We start from the raw sequence: 20,716 nt of genomic DNA, 5'->3' as shown, positions 1-20,716 counted from the left end.
GACTAGAAAATGAAACTCCTGATAATATTTGCATTCTCTGCTCTTTGAAATATTACTGTGGTCATGGTGATGAACATTTCTAGCATTTTTCAGAAAAATAAGGCTCAAAAGAATATTTTGGAAATAGTTGGGGTTTTATATCCAATGTTTGGTATGCTTGATTTATGAACTCTGTGCCCCACCAAACTGTTAGATATGCAAAGTGCCTCCAGCAGTGACCAAAACCTGCCTGCTTATTTTCTGGGATGATCTTGAAAATTATGTCTTTTTTTTTTAACTCTCCTTAAGCACTGTGAAAGAAAAGGATATATCCATACTGTAGCCAGGTAAAAGGTGGGTGCAACACACAATTAGAAATGGTGCTTGCGACTGTGAGGTGGAGGGATCAGGAAAAACAATTTTTGGAAACATAATTTCTATTAATAGCCTTGATTATAACAGTACAATCTCATACAAGTAAATATATATAAAAATTAGAAAGTAAAAGAAAAAGATAAAAAGAGAGAAAAATAAAAATATAATAAAGATCAAATATTTAAAGCATATCCAACATTCATCACAACAAATATCAACAAATTTAATTATTCCTCATCCCTTCTAAGGTTACAAACAATTATTTCTTCATCCCATATCTCATCCCTTATCTATAGGCAAATCCATAAAACATCATCTTTTCAGTCCTGGTATCAGCAGAAAGCCCATAAAGGGTTGCCAGATGTAACAACTTATCTTGTTTTAACCTTGATCAAATAATCAACTTTATATTCCTTCTTTTTACTTCCAACAGTCTTAATCTTTAGTTCATTCAAATATTGTCCTAGGATTTGATTGTTATTCATTTCTTCTTTATCCCTTTGCAGAGTTCTTCAAGTCTTTTACAAGCCTTCTTTGTAATTCCATTAAAAAAATTAACTAGGTCACTTTCTTAATCATTTGTATTTCCCTTTTGATTTTTAAAACATCAGCCAGTTTATTTTGCATATCCAGAAATATCCTTTACATGTTGTTCTTTTGCCCTGTCACTTGTAAATCCAATTTCAATACTGTCTATATCTTATCAGATAAAATTTGTTCCATATCTATTATTTCTTCAGTAATATCTTTTGAACACAATTATCCCTAGATGCAGACATCATGACTGACATTATTGACACTGTGGCTACTCATTTTTGGCTCAATTTTTCAAATGTGTCCTTTATTTTCAGTGTTATAATGTTTTGCATTATTTTGTAGATCCCAATAATTAATACAAAATGTAGGCTAGTGTTTTTTCCCTCTGCCTAGAATCTTTATCCCCTCTAGTATACAGTTTTTAAAATCATAACATTATTTAGCTTTGCTGTTTTGCAAAAAAAACAAAACATTTATTTTCTACAAGAAGCTTTTGTTCTTTAATTTTAAAATCTTTTGGTAAAAGTTTCTATATTCTAAATTTATCTACTATCTTAGTCTAACGGTCCCCAACCTTTCTGACTTGGCAGACGGGGGGAGGGGGGAGGGGATGGTTTTGTATGAGTGGCAGGCATGAGTGCTTATGCACGCAACTCCATTTGTGCGAGTAGCAGGCATACACACCTGTTACAAGTGCAAATGGACCTTCGCATGTAAGCATTTGCCGCTCAGGCAAGTGGAGCTGCTTGCACACTTGCCAACCACTTGTGTGGCTTGGCTCCAAACAAACCGTGGCCTGGTAGTGGGCCATAGCCTGGGGGTTGGGGACTTCTACTTTAGTCAATTTATAGCTTTCTAAAATCAAAATTGTATTTATTTTTTTGTTTATTTCAAATTCTTTAAATTCTTAAGCTTATTACTACAATTTTCTTTCATTCAAGACTGAAAGCAAACTCACCTGGCATTTTCAAACTTCTTGTTCTAAAGGTTTCTAACAGCTTAAAAATACCTATTTAGCAATTTCTGAAAGTGATTATAAAGTTAGATTAGGGAACTTAGTATTCTTTAAAAGTCACCAATTGTGTTTGCAAGCAAGATGGATATTTTCATCATATATCTGAGTTCACACCCACGGAAGACCACTATCTGGTGTCTCCTTGTGAAGAACAGCTACCTGAAGCAATATATGGATAATCTCCATTCTCTCCTTGTCTGAAGAGGTTCTGAACAGTTAGTCTGATCACAGGTTCTTTATTTTTTGCTGAAGCAATCAGCTCTACTTTTGTGGAGATATCTTCAGTCCACCATTCCATCCAAAAGCCCCCGGGGGGGGGGGTGGAGAAATAGTTTGAGGGAGCTGCTTAATCCCGACATGTCATTTTGAGTTGTAGCAATGTTGTGAGTACATTAAGAGAACAACTACTGTCAGATGTGGCAACTTTAATCTAAATGTAGTACCGCACTAACACAACAGGAAAGTGACTCTCAAAATGTTTTAAAATCCAAACCACAAATAGGGTCTTAATTTTTTTTTTAAAGCAGGAATAAAGCAATGTGCTTCACATAATGTGGACTCAATTTTTGCTGTGATTTATCTCATTTGCATAATGATGTTATTCTGCAGATAAATTACAGTATTTGCATTAATTTACAACCTTTGTTGTGATACTATCACACAAATGATATAAATCCTCACAATACCCTGTTCTCTGATTCAGTGGATTTCCCCCAATAACAGACAGCTCATTCTCTTAGCAGTGAGCTCATTCTGTGGATGTTCATTTTAGTTTGAGAAGCTCAGTCTGTTCTTGCAAATATCAAGTAATTGCTACTGCTGAAATCCACTGCCTGGCCTACCATCTGCCTTGCATTTAAAAATATTTCATCAGCTAATGTTATGTTAGTCTCAAATGACTTTAAGACCGACTTTATGTTTGACTGCAGGCCACTGCACGTTTCCTGAAATAATTTAATGAAAAGTTCTGCCCACTGTATCTCCTTCCCCCACTCCTCTCCAGTTTTGCTATTATCTTTTGCAAATATTAAGGAGCAATTGATGGATACTGGATATGGCCAAAATGTTAAAATATTCTTCATTGTGCAGCCACTTCTGCTATATCGACATTTTTGATCCCTACTCCATCTGAATAATAACAGAATAATAACAGATTTGGAAGGGATCTTGTAGGTCATCTAGTCCAATCCCCTGTTCAAGCAGGAGGCCCTATACCATTTCTGACAAGGGGCTGTCCAGTCTCTTCTTGGAAACTTCCAGTAATGAAACACCCAAACCTTCTGAGGGCAAGCTGTTCCATTGGTTGATTGTTCTCATTGCCAGAAAATGTCTCCTTATTTCTAGGTTGAATCTCTCCTTGATCAGTTTCAATCCAATGTTCCTTGTCTGATCTTCAGGTGCTTTAGAAAATAAGTTGTCTCCCTCCTCTCTCTGACAGCCCCTCAAATATTGGAATATTGCTATCATGTCACCGCTGGTCCTTCTCTTCACTAAACTAGCCATGTCCAGTTCTTGCAATCATTCTTCATATGTTTTAGCCTCCTAATCATCTTTCTTGCTCTTCTCTGCACTCTTTCTAGAATCTTAACATCTTTTTTATAGTGTGGTGACCAAAACTGGATGCAGTATTCCAGGTGTGGCTTACTAAGGCAACTTACTTACCTGCAGGCATTGCTGCAAACATTGCAGATTCGGAGAGCATCTTGTCTTCTTCACAGGTCTCTCAAGATGGTTGAAACTCATCTTGACCTTTTAGAAACAGTCACCAAAGGTATTTTTCTCTTCCATGTTTGAGTGGGGTTTGATGTCTTTTAAGTTGCTTCTGGTAAAACTTGGTCAGGATGAGTGAGAGGAACTTACGTAAGTAAATCTTGCAGTGCTGCAAATTATGCCTTTGGCCAACAGAGTGAAATACCAAAACTAACAATTTATAGACAAGAATAAAAAAGTAGGAGTGCTAATACATAGCTGTGAAGGGTAGTTGACATTGCAAGCATTATTTTCCTTATATTTCTAATTGCAACATTCTATCTTTTTGATGTGATGGCTACTAACATGGTTTAATCCAGATGCTAGGTTAAGACTGTGTTTTCTGTGCTTTGTTTAGTACATTAGAGAAAAAAACACCATTTATTCTTCATAATGGCCCATAATGTCTCTTGGTACACAGGCTTCCCTCAGTACAAACTTTGAGGCCTGGAAAGGCTCTGAAGCAAAGGAAATCAAATCAACTTGCTTCATTCTTGGAAGTAAAAGAACAACTTGGCCTTGTGAAGCAATTTTAATAGACTGGTTGTTTTGAAGTTTTGTCAAGCAACACACTTTATTAAAGCTTCACGTTGCCTCATATATAATGAACATTTCTCTTCATCTTACATTTGTTTTCAGCTAATTGCATCAATGGTACAATTCCACAATTTCAAAGATCAGATGCTGTGAGGTGATTTACCAAAGCCTCCTCACCAAAATAGACCCTACTTAAGAATCAGTGTATAATTCACACAAGTTACCAACTCCTTCAGACCTGTGAATACTTCAAGAGATACAATGTATTCCCCCTATAACAAAGAGAAAAAAATTAATTACCAGCTATAGAAAATCATTTTGTTTGATAATTTCAAGCAATGGTTGCCTGTAGCTTCAATTTTATACCTTTAAAAGCTTCAGATATTGTGAATTTGAATTTTTGATTCTCACAGTTGTCTTGATTGTTTCTGCACAAAAGAAACAGCGATCAAGAGTTTGCCCAAATAAAATTATTTTGTTATTTTTCCACAATTTAACACATACAGTAGGAGGAGAAAGCAGTATTCAAAATACATTTAGAGGCATAATAACTGGATAATTATTGCAAATGACAAGGGGGTAAAAGACAAAAAAATGGCTGCCAATACTTTAGCCATGCAAGAGCATTGAAACAGAGTCTTATATCAGCTGCTGTGTCCCTGATGAAAAGTGATGCCAGAGGCATCATGATATAATTACACAAGTGCTGAAAATTTGTTTAATCTGCATGATGATGTAATGATGCACATAGCATTATTGCAGCTTGTACATGATGTCTTTAATATCACCTCATAGAGCAGGAGTACACAACTTTTGAGTGGTGAATTAAAAAGATACATCTCAAGTGAAGACCACCTTCTTATAAAAGATGTGCATGCGGCAAGGAAGATTGTATTTATATGCTACCTACTGATGATGATGTTGTTGATGTTGGTGATGATGATAATGAAAGTTATTATTCTGATGTCAAATTTAGGACTACCAAAAACCAAATTACAAATAAAAGATGTGCTAAAGAGTAATGTGTGATTATTTGACAGGGGGATTTGTGCCGAATGAAGTATGAAAAAATTCTAAAGGAATTTATTATATGAAATTTATCTTAACAGTAATTGATGTACTGTCCAAATATGCCTGGGCTGTCTCTTTACCTGATAAGTCAGGACAGAAGGAGGCAGCTGCCTTGCAGAGCATCTTCAAAAGTTACAGACAGATGCCAGGAAAGAGTTTAAAGTGTGTCAGGTGGAGTTGCTACTGCTAAAGAAAATGCTAAGATTTTATTTCGAGCAATTTCTGTAAAATATTTTAATCTAGGACAGTGGTTTTCAACCTGTGGGTCAAGACCCCATTTGGGGTCGAACGACCATTTCACGAGTATCACCAAACAACGCAGTCCGCCATTTTTTCCCCCTTTTCCTTAGCTGTGCTACTCCCTTTTATTCTATTGGCTTTTGAAAGCCAATAGAATAGACTCTCTTGAATAGAGTCTAATTCTATTGGCTTTCAAAAGCCAATAGGAATTGTCCAGGCTGTCTCTGTCCTGCTGAGCCCGCCAAAAGTGCCATTCTGCAAACAGTGCTGCAAGTTGTCTGCAGTGAAGGCGAGCTGTCTGGAAGTTTCCACCTCTCCCTGCTGAGCAACTACTAAAAATGTAAGTAAAAGAGGGCCAGAGGTGGGAGGTGGGAGGCCAGCGGGCGCAGGGAGGGTTGCTGGCGCGCGTGGGGCCCGGCCGGTGCCTAATCTCCCTTGGGTTGGGCCAGCTGGTGGCCCAGCCAGTGGTCGGCCTGCTCCGTCTATGCCGCTTGCCAGCTACGCCTCGGCCGGCGCAGGGGCGGCACCACGCATGTGCGGCGCTCCCAGGCAGGGAAAGTCCTCGACTTATGACCGGTTGGATAGTCCTCGACTTACGACCGGTTGTTTAGTCCTCAGCTTACGACCCGTTTGGGGTCGCGGCATTAAAAAGGTTGAGAACCACTGATCTAGGATGATAACAAGAGACTTAAGTGAAGTCTTCATTCTTATATTTGTTTGTATTTCTTTTTTATATTATGTTTTGTATTTTTATTGTGTTTTGTTTTTTTAGGTCTGTAGTTTTAGGGGTTTTTTTAACTATTGCATTGTTTTTGCTGTATTTGGTCGTTGTTTCTTCATTTTTCTTTCTTCTTTTTACCTTGCTAATAATGGACCATAATTACTTTTTAAGAAATTCAGCACAGTTGTATACAATGGTTTTACCTGTTTGATCCTAAGAACCACCAACTGATAGTATGCATTTTTGTGAACACAATCCACTTTATACAATTTAGAAAACATGAAGTTTATCAGCCCTCAATATATCCTGTTCTGTTGTTTTGTTCACAAAAGGATATATTGTAAGTCTGAATAAATACAAGAAAATACAAGAATGAGAACAAATTTCATAGGTCTGTTAAAGACTACATATTCATACTTACCTCCCTTCAGAGTTCCACAATATGAATAGTCATCATCCACACCATGACAAACAGTACTCTCCCATTTTAAGGCTTTTAAAGGTCCATTCCACAACTGTATGCGTGCGTCAACAACTGTCAAATCAGCCTCTGCAGAAAAAAGTTCATTGATAATATCTTTATGCAATTATATAAGTCTATAACATATTCCTTGTATGTGTATGTGTATGAGAAAGAGAGTGAAAATCTGATCACTTTAATTTTTTTTAAATCCATGGGATTTCACAAAACATTTTGTGTCCCAGAAGAAGGCATCAGTTGAAAGCATATTTATACAAACAATTATAAACTGTGACAACAAAGCCAGAGGAATGATAAATATTTTATCATATTTTATCATTTATGTCAGATTATATATTTTCAATCTTGTAATGAAATTTGGGACTAATCAGAGACCTTCCACAAATAGTTGCTTCCAGATGTGTTACATTATTCCTACCATCATTTCAATAGACTACCCTGGGTCTCTCTTGTTTTACAAAATACAAAGCCATGATTTATGCATCACAAACTGCAATGAACAGGTTCACATAATAATCTAAGGAAAAACAAACAAACGTTTGATGGCTCAGCAGTACAGAATGTAAACTCAAGTCATTGACTGGGAAATAAGCCCATTAAGCTGAACAGAACTTAAATGTGTACAATGAAAGGCTTGAGCCAATTTGTCTGTAGTAAGGCTCGCTTAGGAGAAATTGCTATCTAAAACATTATATGAAACAATAAGAACAAGGTTGCTTATTTTATATAAGTGTACACCCTTAATAGGCTGTATTTTTATTAGAACCAACTGTATGGCATAAAAGAGTGTTAGCAATCATTTTTATCAATATTTTATTATTTGTACTGCTCATCATTCTGTGAGTAATCGGTGATTGCTTTATTGTATTTCTTGTAAGCTGCCTATGTAAGCATATAGGGAGCAAATCCCACATTCACTAGTACTGATGTTACCTCAGTATGTTATAATGAAATACTGTATCTACAAACAAACAGCCAGATTCTGAGAGCACTAAGGACTCCACAGTTCAACCCTGAGCTACAGATATTCTCTTCTATTGTTTAAGGTTACTGTGAAATATGTTGAGCATTGTGAATCTAACTGCTAGAGTCATTGAAAAAATATATTCAGAAATGAATATGAACTACTGTGACAGAGAGATATAGCAGTGAGTTCTATGAATGTTAACTTTGCAGTAGTTGACAGCACTTCAGCTTTTAGAAAAAATGTCAGTCTTAATTCTCTATCATGCTTCCCAATAATAGCTATTGAATACTGAAAGTCAGTCCTCCTGGAGTAATCAATGTATAAGTAGTTCTCAAAATATGACCAGCCAATTAATGGCCAAACTTATGACAGTCCCTCCAAAAGCTGCATACAAGCCTATTTCAAATTTACAGAGGCTGCAGTACCCCTGCAGTCATTTGCCTTTACAACCAACCACAAGGATACTTCAATGCCCCCCATCTTTCTCTCCCCATCATGCTCTGACAGGACTCCACAGTGCTTGGTCTGGTACCCATATTTACTGGAACCAGATGCCATTTTCAGCATTCTGACAATTCCTTGAGGAAAAAGTGGCTGCTTTCAGAACTTTTGTTGTTGTTGTTACTTGCAAAGTCTGTCTGACCCATCGCGACCCCATGGACAGCCGTTCTTCCAGGGGTCGCGATGGGTCGGACATGACTTTGCAACTAACAACAACAAAAGTTCCTTACTTAACCCCCTCCCTCTTCCAAAAACCCACATTTCTTCAATAAAGAAAACAAAAACAGCTCAGAGGGTCAGACTTGTTGATCTCCCCCCCCCCACAATTACGTACTGAAATTAAACTCTCTGCCTCTGCCCTCCAATTTTGATCCTCTTTAACCACTTAATTTGCTAAATTTAGCTTATCCCAAAACTGCCACTTTGGCATGCAGGCAACTGGCTTCACAAAGCCCAGCAAGGGCCAGGAAAGGTTTGAAGTTTCCTGATTGCCAGCTGATCAGGGCAGAGGCCCAGACCCCTCAGAGGCTTGCTTAGAAGCCTCTCTGGCATTGAAATAAGGAGCTAGGCCTAATCTAGCTGGGCTCTTCCCCCCCAGCTGGGCTGTTTTTAGCTTTGAAAATCTTTTTGCTGTTTGTTTGCCTCCTTTAGGGACCTAGCCTCACTCATCCATGAGGTACCCCATGCTCGCTTAACGACTTGCACATTTGTTTAACAGTAGGATCAGGAGAGCAGGGGCTAGGGGTTGTTAAACAAGGCTGTCTAACTTAACAGTTGTCACTATTTGCAACTGTAATGAGCAACTGAGCACTATTTGTATTTGCAGTCCAGTGAAACACTACAATAGTTGCAAAGATCAGCCAAGTCTGGTGCTTGATCCTGAATAAGCAGAAGCACTTTCCACCCCATAGAAAGTTACCATCAGATCCAACCCAGCAACAGGAAAAAATAGCCAGCATGGTATACTTGCTGAACAAGTAGTACCTACAAGTGGTCATTAAGCAAGGCCACCTGTAATGGAGAACAATTAAGTCCAGTGTGGATAGTAAACTCACTTGGAATCCAGAAAATAGTACCTTGCCATTCTGTATGATCCCGTAACAAACATGGCTCCACTGAAAAGAAGAATGTATCTCTCCCAGAGCCTGCAAGGCAAACAAATTTAATAAAGGGGGAAAAAATCATTAAAAAATGACACAAATCTTTGACCATTCCTGTTGGACTACTACAATACACATCTAATATATTTTTGAAAATAATATCAATAAGTGTCAACCAATACTTTGAGTCTGTGTGGGGATAGAAGAAACTAGCAAGACAATACTTAACCAGGATAATATGAAGCAATTGCATCTAGAAAAACAGATTATATAAAAAAAGATAGTTTAAGGCAGGGGTCTTCAAACTTGGCCCTTTTATGACTTTGGACTTCAACTCCCAGAATTCCTCAGCCAGGCACGCTGACTGAGGAATTCTGGGAGCTGAAGTCCACAAGTCATAAAAGGGCCAAGTTCGAAGACCCTTGGTTTAAGGTTTCTTCTAGATCTGTAGCCAACTGAAGCAGCTGAGATTGCAACAGGATGATGTAGATATAGTATTCTATTTAGAGCTTTAAAATTTGCTTGTTTCTAATCTTTGGGGCCATGTTATTTATAGATTATTCTATTTTTGCTCTCCTACCAAAATATTCTACAAACCATGTGACCCACCAAGTCATAAGAAGTCATCTTCTCATAAATGGGGACATGCCAGAGGTTTCAATAAGCAAAGGAAGAAGTTATTAAACCATCTCCGACCATATTTGATGGCTGAACTTTTCCGAGTGGATCTCAATTTTCACGTGGCACTCAAAACAGTTTTAATATAGTATTATTTTCTGCTCCAAAGCAAATATTTAAAAAAGTTCTCTTTCAGCTTTGTAGGTTATAAAAAGTGGTAAAATAAATGTAAAAGCATGCCTTCTTATTGTAGAAATAAAAGGTTTCAGTCCCCACTGCTTGTTCAAATGTGATATTAATTCATTAGTTCATTTTATTTAAATTAGAAGAAATTGTTATGGTTCTCCACCAAGATTTAAACTAATTTACTAAATGAAAAATAACTTTTGTGCCAATTCTAAAATAATTCATTAGCAAATGAGTGGGACCAAGAGTGTCCATGAAAAAACAAAGGTGCAAGTGAAGGCACAAATGTGATGGCATCATCACAGACAATGCAACTTATATATTTATATCAGATGTGATGACGTATTTTAATTAAAAGGTAGACTTTTAAAAAATGATACAGGCAATTTGCTTTATACTAGAACCATGTTTTCTAAAGTGTGGTCCGAGGAACTTTTGGAGAGACCTGTAAATCAAAACCAAAATTCTTGCCAGATATTGAAGATAATGTAGTTCATGGAGCCACTATGTTACCTATGCCCTTCTTTGGGCACCCAATATTACTTGTGGACCACATTCTGCACTAGCTGAAGCTTCAGATACTTTTCAAGGGTAGCCCCATTATGCTTAAATTTTGGAAGTCAATGAGCATTTTATTACTTTATTTGTTTATTGTTTGTTTGTTTGTTTGTTTTATTATACATTGCCCAGAGACCCTCTTTGAGGGTTAAGGGTGGTTCAGAAATGTGAAATATAAATACACACACACACACACACACACACATACATAATCTAGATAGAAGATGACAAAGGTTGTTCACTCCTGAATAGGGAGGATTCAAGATTACCATAACACTATCAACCTGTAGAATAGACCTAATAGAATTGTACTTTCTGTGTTTCATAACTATTTGACTGGAATTTCTACAGAAGTTATTACACTGACGTTATGATAAGGTAATGGAAATTACAGCATCTTAGGGTAAAAGACTTGGGATACCTATTTAAAATCTGAAAATCATTCTGTGATGCTGCAGTCATAAGACAACAAGCTTATAGGTGTAGATCTGACACCAATTTAGCCATGAACCAAATATTGGAAATATATTTGAAGTAGGGTGGAATTTTGTCTTTCTAGGTACTGCATTTTTCTATTTTATTCTTGATTGGTGAAAAGAAAATAACTTCACTTTTGAAGTTTAAAAATCTGTTGAGATTAAGTAACAATTAGTTTCATTTTCCTAACCAATACCAATGCTATTTTTACTAAGAACCTGAAATCATAAAGCATCCAATTATGGTTTTCATTTTACAGAAATCTGTTTTGGCCAGATGTTAAATCAAAAGTGGAAAGCATGTGAAATAGAAATTGCTAATGAAGAGCATAGTGGAAACCCAGTGCAATATCCAATAGTCTTAAAATCAGGAATTTGTTTGGCTCCAACTAATTGAGGGATAAATTTCCTAAAGAAACAAAAAGGTAAAAAGAAAATTTAAATTTTTTAATTTTAATGAAATTAAAAAAATAATTTTAAAAATTACATTGGTTTAAAGTTTTGCAAACCAAAGAGTTTTTCAGCTGAAAAGCACCACACATGTATGGTTTTCTAATTAAACTTGAGCATCCTAGATTGCAGGTTATCACATTAAGAATAAAGACCATACTGATACGTGACACTAAAGCTAAATTTGTCAGGGTTACTTTATTGCAAAAATAGAGCAAATGGAGAAAGAGTTCCACTTTACTGAAAACACAGCTTTTCAAATGTCTGTAAGAATGTGTGTCAGTGTTAACTGCCAGCAATTGCCCGGACAAGTTCTTGGCAAGGTTTTTTAGAAGTGGTTTGCCAATAGAGGAACTTGGCTCAAAGTCACCCAGCTAGCTTTGTGCTTAAGGCAGGACTGGAACTCAGGGTCTCCTGCCTCCTAGCCTGATGTCTTAACCACTACACCAAACTGTCTCCCTTTTCAAGTTATACCAAACTGGCTCTTTACTTAAGCTACAACTAGCCTTTTTGTAAATATATAACAAGAAAAGGAAGCACAAATACTACGCAAAAGAGCTATAGGTTAGTGAAAAGAGCTGTAGGTTAGCCAAACACACAGAGAAATTTAGAAGTTCACCAGAATGAAGACTCAATGGAAGTCTCTCCAAAATGATCTCCCTCCTTCTGATCTGTTTCCGAGTACTGTACTATCCAGGACACATTTTTTCTAAGTCTTTTAACAAAACAATAAAGCAGAAGAAGGAACAAACTAATCTGAAAAGTTTTGCAAACTCTACTAAACAAAGGCATAGTGGTTCTTTACTTACCACAATAGGAATATAAAATATCGATGTCATGGGATGTACAAAGCAGTTGTTTTTGCAGTGCCACTGTAAAACCATAAACAAAAAGAATGATGACAAGTTGGAAAATGTGTAGATATCTCAACACCATCTTGTCAGCAACAAAGTAACTTCATTTTCAATAAAAAGAGGAACAATGTTTTGCTTCGTCATCCTCAAACGACATTTTTTTTTAAAGGGGAATAGCTATGTTATATCTTAAATGATACCAAAACAATTATTTGAAATTGCCTTCCAACATTTTAGCCATTGTTATAGAAGACATGCAATATATTTTCTGAATCTCATTTTGGCTTTCTGTTAATGAATTATATAAAATTATACAAATTACAAAACAGAGAGAGAGGGAGGGAGGGAGGGAGGGAGGGAGAAAGAGAGAGAAATTACTCTATTCACTGAAGCTTGATTTGATTATGACTGTCAGGAGGCAGACCCTCAAGAAATATTGGTTTCTCAATTCAGCTTTATTATGGCTTTCATAACCCTCATCTAACCACCAGCCTTTTCCTTCATTCACAAGCATGAATGGACCCTTTCAGGACATTATATATGCTGGAGTAAACCTGACTACACAAACCTGACCCAGAGCTTAATGAGTAGTTATTCCCATGGTGGCCTCTTTAATATGCTCAGAAATAGCAATTTAATTAAGCAAATCAACTGACCAAAACCTGCTTTTAAAAAAAATGGAATAATCTGGGTTGGTAGATTCCTGTTGTGTTCTTCCTGTTCACATTTATATACAATAAGGTTCTGATCCTAAAAATGATGGGGTTAGTTAAAATCAACTTTGATCTTATATCTAAAAACAATATAAATTATGGTATACCTGCAAAAGTTTTATCATAGAAAATTATCTAAGATAACAGGTAAGTTTTTCTTATACTATATATATAAACTTTTCAAAAATTCTAGTTTAAGATTAGGTTTGTATGCAAGGCTGTAACACCAAGGCAGTTCCTACTAGCATAATAATTAAGCAGATATGCACATTTGGGCCACTGCTATGGCACATTTGTTAACTGTCTATTGTAGCAGCCAAGATGAATAATCATACCTGTCATTCTCCAAAACTGAAGAGTAGATATACTGCCATCCTCCTTTATGTAGATGATGCTGTTATCTCAGTTTCAATTGGCCAAAAGTGAGTTATGCATTGCAATGCAGAAGCATTCAAAATTAATTATACAAATTGTACAAAACTTAAAGGATGCCAAGCATCCTAAAATTCATCTCTGGCAACTAAATAGGCACTCAATTGTAGAGATTGAAATCTTCATGTGTTTGGGAATAGTGTTTTATTTTACTGGACAGAGTACATATGGAATATATTCTTCAAAAAATCACAAAAATTAACATGAGCTATGACACATTTCTATTATTCTAGAGGTACATGCTTCATATAAAGGTAAAGGTTTCCTGTCCAGTCATGTCCAACTCTAGGGGGTGGTGTTCATCTCTATAAAATATGCTTCTTTTTGACCACATAACTTTTATAATTATCTAATTTTTAAATATATTTTTTCTTTTATCCTGTCCTTTTCAAACTGGTCAGTGACCATAATCAAGTTAACTGAGTTATTTTATTTGTCCTACTTTGTCCATAAATGAATGGAAAACAGCTGCAAAATCATACAATTTCACAGCTTTTCATAATGGAGATAATCCATTTTTGTAGCTCAGGTGTAGTAGCAGATGCCATAGAAAATTTTGACTGTGATTGCCTATCACAGTAATCATGTACCTTTCTCAGGACAATCATTTTTTGGAAGAACCACATGTATTGTATCTTGTCTTAAATGTTATGCATATTCCAAAAAATTAGCCATCTTTCTAGCTATCGTTATGTATACATTACTGTTAGAGCTTCTGCCTTTTTGTAAAAGTGCTCATCAAACAATATTTGGTTGTGATCATTACAGATGCAGGAAATATGCATGTAAGCTATTTAACCACAGATAAAATTGTTGGGTATAGCCGTAATGTTCTTCAGGGTAAGACTAACCACTCTTCCCATGTAATTGAAATCATTTTGAAGACTAGATTGATAAATCTACCCTTTATTCAGAACTCTTGTGTAAAAAACCTGTGCTTTATTACCAAACTATATTCCTTCTTACCTCTTAAGTATGGCCAAAGGTCATAGAAGCTATATGTGCACTACAGCAGAGATCCTCAACCTTTTGGGCACCAGGGACCAGTTCTGTGGAGAGGTTTTTCCGCGGATCGGAGGGTGTGTGTTTTGTGTGCTGCCTGCATCCTGCGGATGGGGCTTTGCTTGTTAGTGCGGCCCGGTTGCTGGCATGCCGTGGTCTGGTACTGGTCCATGGACCGGGGCTGGGGACCTCTGCACTAGAGGAGCAGGCAGTTTACCTTTGCATAAATATGTAGAATGGAAGTTATGTGACTGTGTAGACCAGGTTTGTAAAATCCATCCTTCAAAGGATATAATTTTTAATTAATTTTATTAATCAGCCTTACAGAGAAGAAATAAATCTTTCTACTGTTGTCACTTAAGCCTGAGCTAGTAAATTCTCATGATAGTTCATAATCAAGTCGTAATATTACTGAACTCAGTGTCAACAATTCAAAAGCACAGTAACCCTTAAGTACATTTTTTTAAAGAAAAAAATTGTGTATGCCCCACTAAGTTATTTCACTTATTAGTAAGCCAATTATGGCTCCATTTATTTAACAATGCATGCTTTATGAGCACTCCATTAGAGCATTTAAAGGTGTCATACAGTATTGTGGTACAGGTCCCTCTAGTGGCAAAAACGCTTACTGTAGTGAAGTGCATCCATTCTTTAGTTATCCATAATTGTGAATTGTAACTTCCTCAATAGTACAGTTTTGGAAAAACTGAAGAACATTTCAATAGGCAGAAACTTAAAAATAAAGAAATAAAAACAGGTACTCCTTAAAGTTGAGCTAGTTCTTAGAACTGGGAGAGGATTCTTTGAAGATTGTATCAATCCATCTGTGAAATAGATTCTATTGTCATAAAAATGCTTTTTCAAAAGGCAATGGACCATGTTTTTTCCTTAGACATTTTGTTTCTCATCCAAGAAGCTTCTTCAGTTCTGACTGAATGGTGGTGGCAGCGGTGGGAGGGGGGGAGGGGAGGATTTATATTCCTTGCAGTCATCTGGTCATTAGCACTCTTTCAGGGAGTTGTTGAGGCCACTTTGAAGTTTATCAGGGTCTTGTGAATCAGATTGCAAATGGTTATGGAATCTTCTTGGAACTGCTGAAAGGACAGTGTTGTAAACAGGGGATAGTGGTGTCATATCCCTCCCCCTCTACTGAGAGAGGACTGTTCAATTTTAACATAGATGACCTTTTTGACCCTTCACTGTCCAGAGAGTGGTCTCCTTTGTTCAGAATGTGGACTCTGAAAGAGGGGTCAAAGACGCAATATCTTAAAAGACCATATTTTTGCTCAACAGACTAAATGCCTATCCCAGTAAAAGCATTTTTAATCACAGTCATCAATATTTAAAATAACAAAACTAGAATATGATGAAAAAAGCAATATTAGGTCATCTAGAACCTGTGAAAGACTTCTGAACATGAAGCATTTTGACATTTTAGAATTCTATTCTTCTGAGTCCTTCAAATGAAACTGAAAGGGTTTGTCATAACCCATAAGATGGCTGTAGTCTTGAGCATAATTAAAAAGGATTGGGTTAACAAGCATTGATCTTCTTTTAACATAAAATGTTGTGAAGATCTTGCTCGTTTCTGGAACAGTCACATCTTTCTGATGGAATAAAGTTTTCTTTTCTCTCAAAATGCCACTATATGTAATTGCTGTATATGTGTCCATTTTATCTTTATGGTACAGACGGATAATATACCTTCTAGTAAATAAATGTAAGAGAAGTGGTGTTAGGAAAATAAAGAATAGCGTGGCACTATAAAAAGCAATTTCTGAATAGAGTTTGTCAAAATTTAAGCCATACTTGTGTACGATACCAAACAACATGGAAGCAGTAATTATACTGGTGGTAACACAGAAAATCTTCACTCCTGCAAGAAAAAGAAAAATATGTTAATAGTTAAGAAGTTCAAATTGGCTCCCAACCACATATATGGCATACGCTTAGACAGTAATTCAAGAACTATGAAGTACTAAGTTCCATTTACATCCATTTGCTGGAAGAGCCATCTTCCCTCAACAGGACTGGCTTCGGAATTGATATAGTTCAGTTAACAGAGATAAATGAAATATTTAACAATATGCAGCAGTTTGGATGGGAAGCTGAAGAGATACTTCCTGCCTCTTTTATCATTCCTGTAAGAAAGACAGCTTTTCCTGGGCTTCCATGGCTGCCAGAAAAAGCTGTATAAAGGTTCTTGTTTAGCAATCCCAATTAAGACTAGCAGCTCTGTTAAATGAAATATTTGCTAAATGGAAAATCATTGTGCTTTCCTTTTTCCCAGCCCTCCCAAGCTTTGGGATGCTCAATTCTGAGAGCTGGGAAACCCTGCTTGAAATTGATAAACTAATCAGTTTCACACCTTCCACTTTTGCTTCCCTCCTAACTACACCCCTGCCTTTGAATGCTCACCCTAGCTGAATGCTGGGATAATTAACAGGAAGGCAATTAATGGTTGTATTTACATTTGTTGGAGAAGGATTACAAGAGAATATATAGGCACACAATGAGGAATATACATCAAAAGCAATGTGATGGCACCAGGAGCTATAAACATGCTATGCAAATAGTCCAGTATATTATCTATTGTCTGCTTAATTTCCTGTAATCCCTTTCATTCTAATTTTCTTTTCTGGGGAAACAAGTAGTTTCTAAAGCAGTATCTTCTGGACCTGACTCGTTTTCCCTCCCAACACCAAGAGTGGAGACACTGGAGTGGAAGGGATTACAAGAGATCACCCCTTTATTACAAAGTCCCACTCTTTTGTTACAAATCTAAGATATATGCCACTGGTATGAAGAATGTCTTTAAAACTTGCTAGTTAGCTTCTGAGTCCAATTCAAGTGTTGCCTTTATCACCTTTAAAGCCCTTTATGGCATGAATACAGTCTCTCTGAAGAACTGTCTCACCCCAGTGGGATTGGCCTGCCCCACTTGAGTTGTGGGGGGGGGCACGGAGAGAGGCTCAGCCAATCTCATTGTATACATGTTGTACTTTGATAATAAAGGTTCATTCATTCATTTGCTCTGGGTGGAGGGAGTATGGTGCTGACCACATTGGCCAAAGAACTTCAGCTGGCAGGGTCCAGGAGAAAAGCCTTTTCTGTCGTAGCTCCTGCCCTTTGGAACATCATGCTCCTCATGGTGGAATCTGGCCTTACCCTCTTGGCCTTTCAAAAAGTGTTGAAAACCTGGCTCTGCCAGCTAACTTGGGCCTTCCGCTTTGGGGGTGTTTAGTAGATTGAGAAAAGATTCCACCTCCACTCCATTTACTTATTAGTACCTATTTATCTAGTCCTTGGTTAATTTTAATGTTTTAATCCTTAATGTTTAACGTTCTTAAATGTTCTATATTATTTTTTTATATTATTGTGAGATGATTGGCATATAAATTTACTAAAAGTATAAAAGAGCAGAGGAAAAACAAAATATTTTGTTTAAAAAGATTTTGGAAAGCAATTAAGCTGGCCAGCGTTTCTCATGTTGACTGCCAACTAAGAACTTGCAGTAGTTCCTGATAGCTATTGTGTTTCCCCAAAAATAAGCCCCTCCCCTAAACTAAGACCTACCATGATTGGGGCAGGGGCTAATGTAAGTTCTACCCCCAAAATAAGCCCTAGTTAGAACCCTGCCAACTCCGTCCCACCTCGATGCCGCAATGGGGAAGGAGGCCCCATGGCACATCCCGCAACTGCCGTCACAAGGTGAGGCAGGTGGGGGAGGGAGTGTAGCTGCCCCATGCGCCCTGCACCCACTTACTGGTACTTTAGCCTCCCCCCACAAGGCCATTCCTTGATCGGCAACCTTTCACTCCCCTCCCAAGCTGGACTGCCATGCTACGGCAGATGGTATGGGAGGAGAAGGCCTGGTCCCCCTCTGCCATTTCAGAGCCAGGGGGGAGTGACGGCGAATGGCTCTGCTGCCATTGTGCACTTTAAGCTTCACCCTGCAAATCACCTGCCCGCCACCACTTTGTCCTCTGCCAACTCTCCAGGCCATCTACCTCCACCAGCCCTTTGTCGCCTGTCGAACGGAGAACGCAGCAGCTCTGCCTAGAGATGCAGAGCAGAGAACAGCACTTGCTTGTTGCCTGGATTGCCCCGCGTCTCCCTTCTGGAAACGACAGCCCCATTTCTTGCCGCTTCTCCTCCCGGCGCATCTCCTCCCTCTTCCCAAAAGCATTTCTTTGCTAACCTGCTTTCCAGCTCTGGCACATTTCTCCTCTGCTGCAGAGAAACTGAGTTTGTGGGACTAAAAAAAGTTCAGTCACCAAAAAAAAAAAAAAAAAAAAAAAAAGATTTTGCAAGAAGTTGGAAGGTCTGACTGAACTTCCAGCCACTGTTTCTCCCATAAACTAAAAGGAGCCACCAAGGTGCTCCAAAAGTGTTTTTGGATTTCAGGCAGGAAAAAAAGTCATATGCAACAGAGAAAGTATCTTAATGTTCTTCTTTCTAGCAATAGTCCCAAATGCCTGGGTTAAACTACTACATAAGTAGTAGTTAAATAAGAGATTTAAATAAAAAAATGTACATAGTTATGCACTTTGCATACAGTTCTGTATGACAAGAATTCTCACCCATGAAAAGGTTTTTTTTAAAAAACAACGAATTCCAACACACTTACCTAATACAGTTTTTGATAAACTTCCAGAATAAATTAATCTTCCATATTCTGAATGTTCCTCCAGGGATGATGTACCAAAGCTGCACAGAGACTCCGCATGGAGAAATGGAACCTAGAGGCCAAATACCATATATAACCAGTAGTATCAATATCTTTTCCAGTAAGTATACTCAGATATAAACATATATATGCAGACATGCTTTCTTCTAGCAACTAACCTAAATAATGATCCTGAGAGCCAGTTGAGATTGGCAAACTGCTGCCCTACCTCTAACCATGGTTCCCTTTGTTATGTGAGTTATGCATGGACCACATGAAAAATTAAGATGCCTATAATTCAGAAATATTTATTGTTTAAGATTTATATGGCCACCTATCTTCTGCAATATAATCTTGGACAGCAGACAACTGCAATTTATTTATTTATTTATGAGACTTATATACCGCTTTAAGTGCAAGCACTCTCTAAGCAATGTATATATATATATTTACATTGCCCCCAACAATCTGGGTCCTCATTTTACCTACCCCGGAAGGATGGAAGGCTGAGTCAACCTTGAGCCAGATTTGAACCGCTGACCTGCTGAACACAGTCAGCTAAAGTTGGCCTGCAGTACTGCACTATAACTGCTGCGCCACCTCAGCACAGCAATGAAGGAAATGAATGTAAATGCAATGAAGGAAACATAACAAAATTAAAGCTACAAACATTAAAGCTACAAACATTTTTTAGATATCCATCCTTAATAATTAGCAATTTCAACTCTGTTTGCTACTATATATACATTTTAAAGAAGCAGCAACAAAAACATTTTGAAGTATTTCCTACCAAATTAAAAGTAACCATTTGTTTATATCTCCTGATGGAAAAAGAAAACAAGATACATGTCCCAGATTTTGTTTCCAATTTCCTGCTGCTGTTGGCTATGAAACCCTGATATTTTTCATCCCAAGTACAGGTAGCATGGATCGCTCCATTTGGTGGCTCAAGAATTTTGGGAGCTGTACTTCACTCATCTTACAGCTACCGAGGTTGAGAATCACGGGATTACAGCAGCGACTGTTGATCCACACGTGCCATCTGCAGGCCAGGAGCCGCGTTTTAAACCCCGGTTGCATGTTTTCTACGGGGACTTCCGTCCTCTCTCGCCGTGTAAGGAAGCACCGTTCGCTGCAGCACCTACCTGCTTATTTTCCCCCAGCCAAAACCGGGATCCAAACGCTCGGGGCGAACCAAGCGGCGTTAACAGTTTGCAGTGGGAAGCCGTGAAGGGCTGGCGCTTCTCGAGGATTCCCGCCAACCTCTTGGCCGGCTGAAGCGCCCTACATCTTCCGGCGCTTTGCTGCCACAGTTTTAGGCCGGGAGCGTGAAGCCTCAATCCGGCCACCAGCAACATCTCCGCAGGAAGTCAGAGCTACGGAAAAAGCAGAGCGAACGCCACTGCGGGGCCTCCCCTTCCGGCTTACAGAAGCCGAAAGCGGCCTTGGGAAAGCTGCTGCAGCACGTCGCTGTGGGAGGGGCGC

At 37.9% G+C, this 20,716-nt stretch overlaps 2 protein-coding genes across 5 annotated transcripts in view; both read right to left on the bottom strand.

The window, feature by feature from the left end:
- The window catches only part of LY96 (lymphocyte antigen 96), a 23,481-nt gene extending 8,155 nt beyond the window's left edge, over positions 1-15,326 (bottom strand). The window contains exons 1-7 of one of the 3 annotated variants that reach the window (XM_039332081.1): positions 15,192-15,326; positions 13,464-14,779; positions 12,371-12,433; positions 9,229-9,318; positions 6,646-6,774; positions 4,559-4,620; positions 4,203-4,464 (exon numbers count right to left, since the gene is read on the bottom strand). In XM_039332081.1, the coding sequence (XP_039188015.1) occupies positions 4,381-4,464; positions 4,559-4,620; positions 6,646-6,774; positions 9,229-9,318; positions 12,371-12,433; positions 13,464-13,470 (435 nt within the window). In that variant the 5' untranslated portion in view covers positions 13,471-14,779; positions 15,192-15,326 and the 3' untranslated portion in view covers positions 4,203-4,380. Of the gene's footprint in view, positions 1-3,568; positions 4,465-4,558; positions 4,621-6,645; positions 6,775-9,228; positions 9,319-12,370; positions 12,434-13,463; positions 14,780-15,191 lie in introns of those variants that run through there. The other 2 variants (XR_005555307.1, XM_039332082.1) reach the window with 2 other exon arrangements.
- On the bottom strand, positions 14,855-20,716 carry TMEM70 (transmembrane protein 70). 2 transcript variants are annotated; one of them, XM_039332072.1, is made up of 4 exons: positions 20,377-20,716; positions 19,193-19,304; positions 16,372-16,438; positions 14,855-15,800 (listed from the first exon to the last, which is right to left on the bottom strand). In XM_039332072.1, the coding sequence occupies exons 1-4, from the start codon at positions 20,587-20,589 to the stop codon at positions 15,635-15,637; spliced, it is 558 nt and encodes a 185-aa protein (XP_039188006.1). In that variant the 5' UTR covers positions 20,590-20,716; the 3' UTR covers positions 14,855-15,634. The 2 variants fall into 2 exon arrangements, with proteins under 2 accessions (XP_039188006.1, XP_039188005.1); XM_039332071.1 differs by having other exon boundaries at positions 14,855-16,438.

This window comes from Crotalus tigris, unplaced genomic scaffold (assembly GCF_016545835.1).
Source record: "Crotalus tigris isolate CLP2741 ecotype Arizona unplaced genomic scaffold, ASM1654583v1 scf7180000024445.887990, whole genome shotgun sequence".
In the NCBI taxonomy this organism is placed as follows: Eukaryota; Metazoa; Chordata; class Lepidosauria; order Squamata; family Viperidae; genus Crotalus; species Crotalus tigris.
This window is presented reverse-complemented; position numbering and strand designations above follow the sequence as displayed.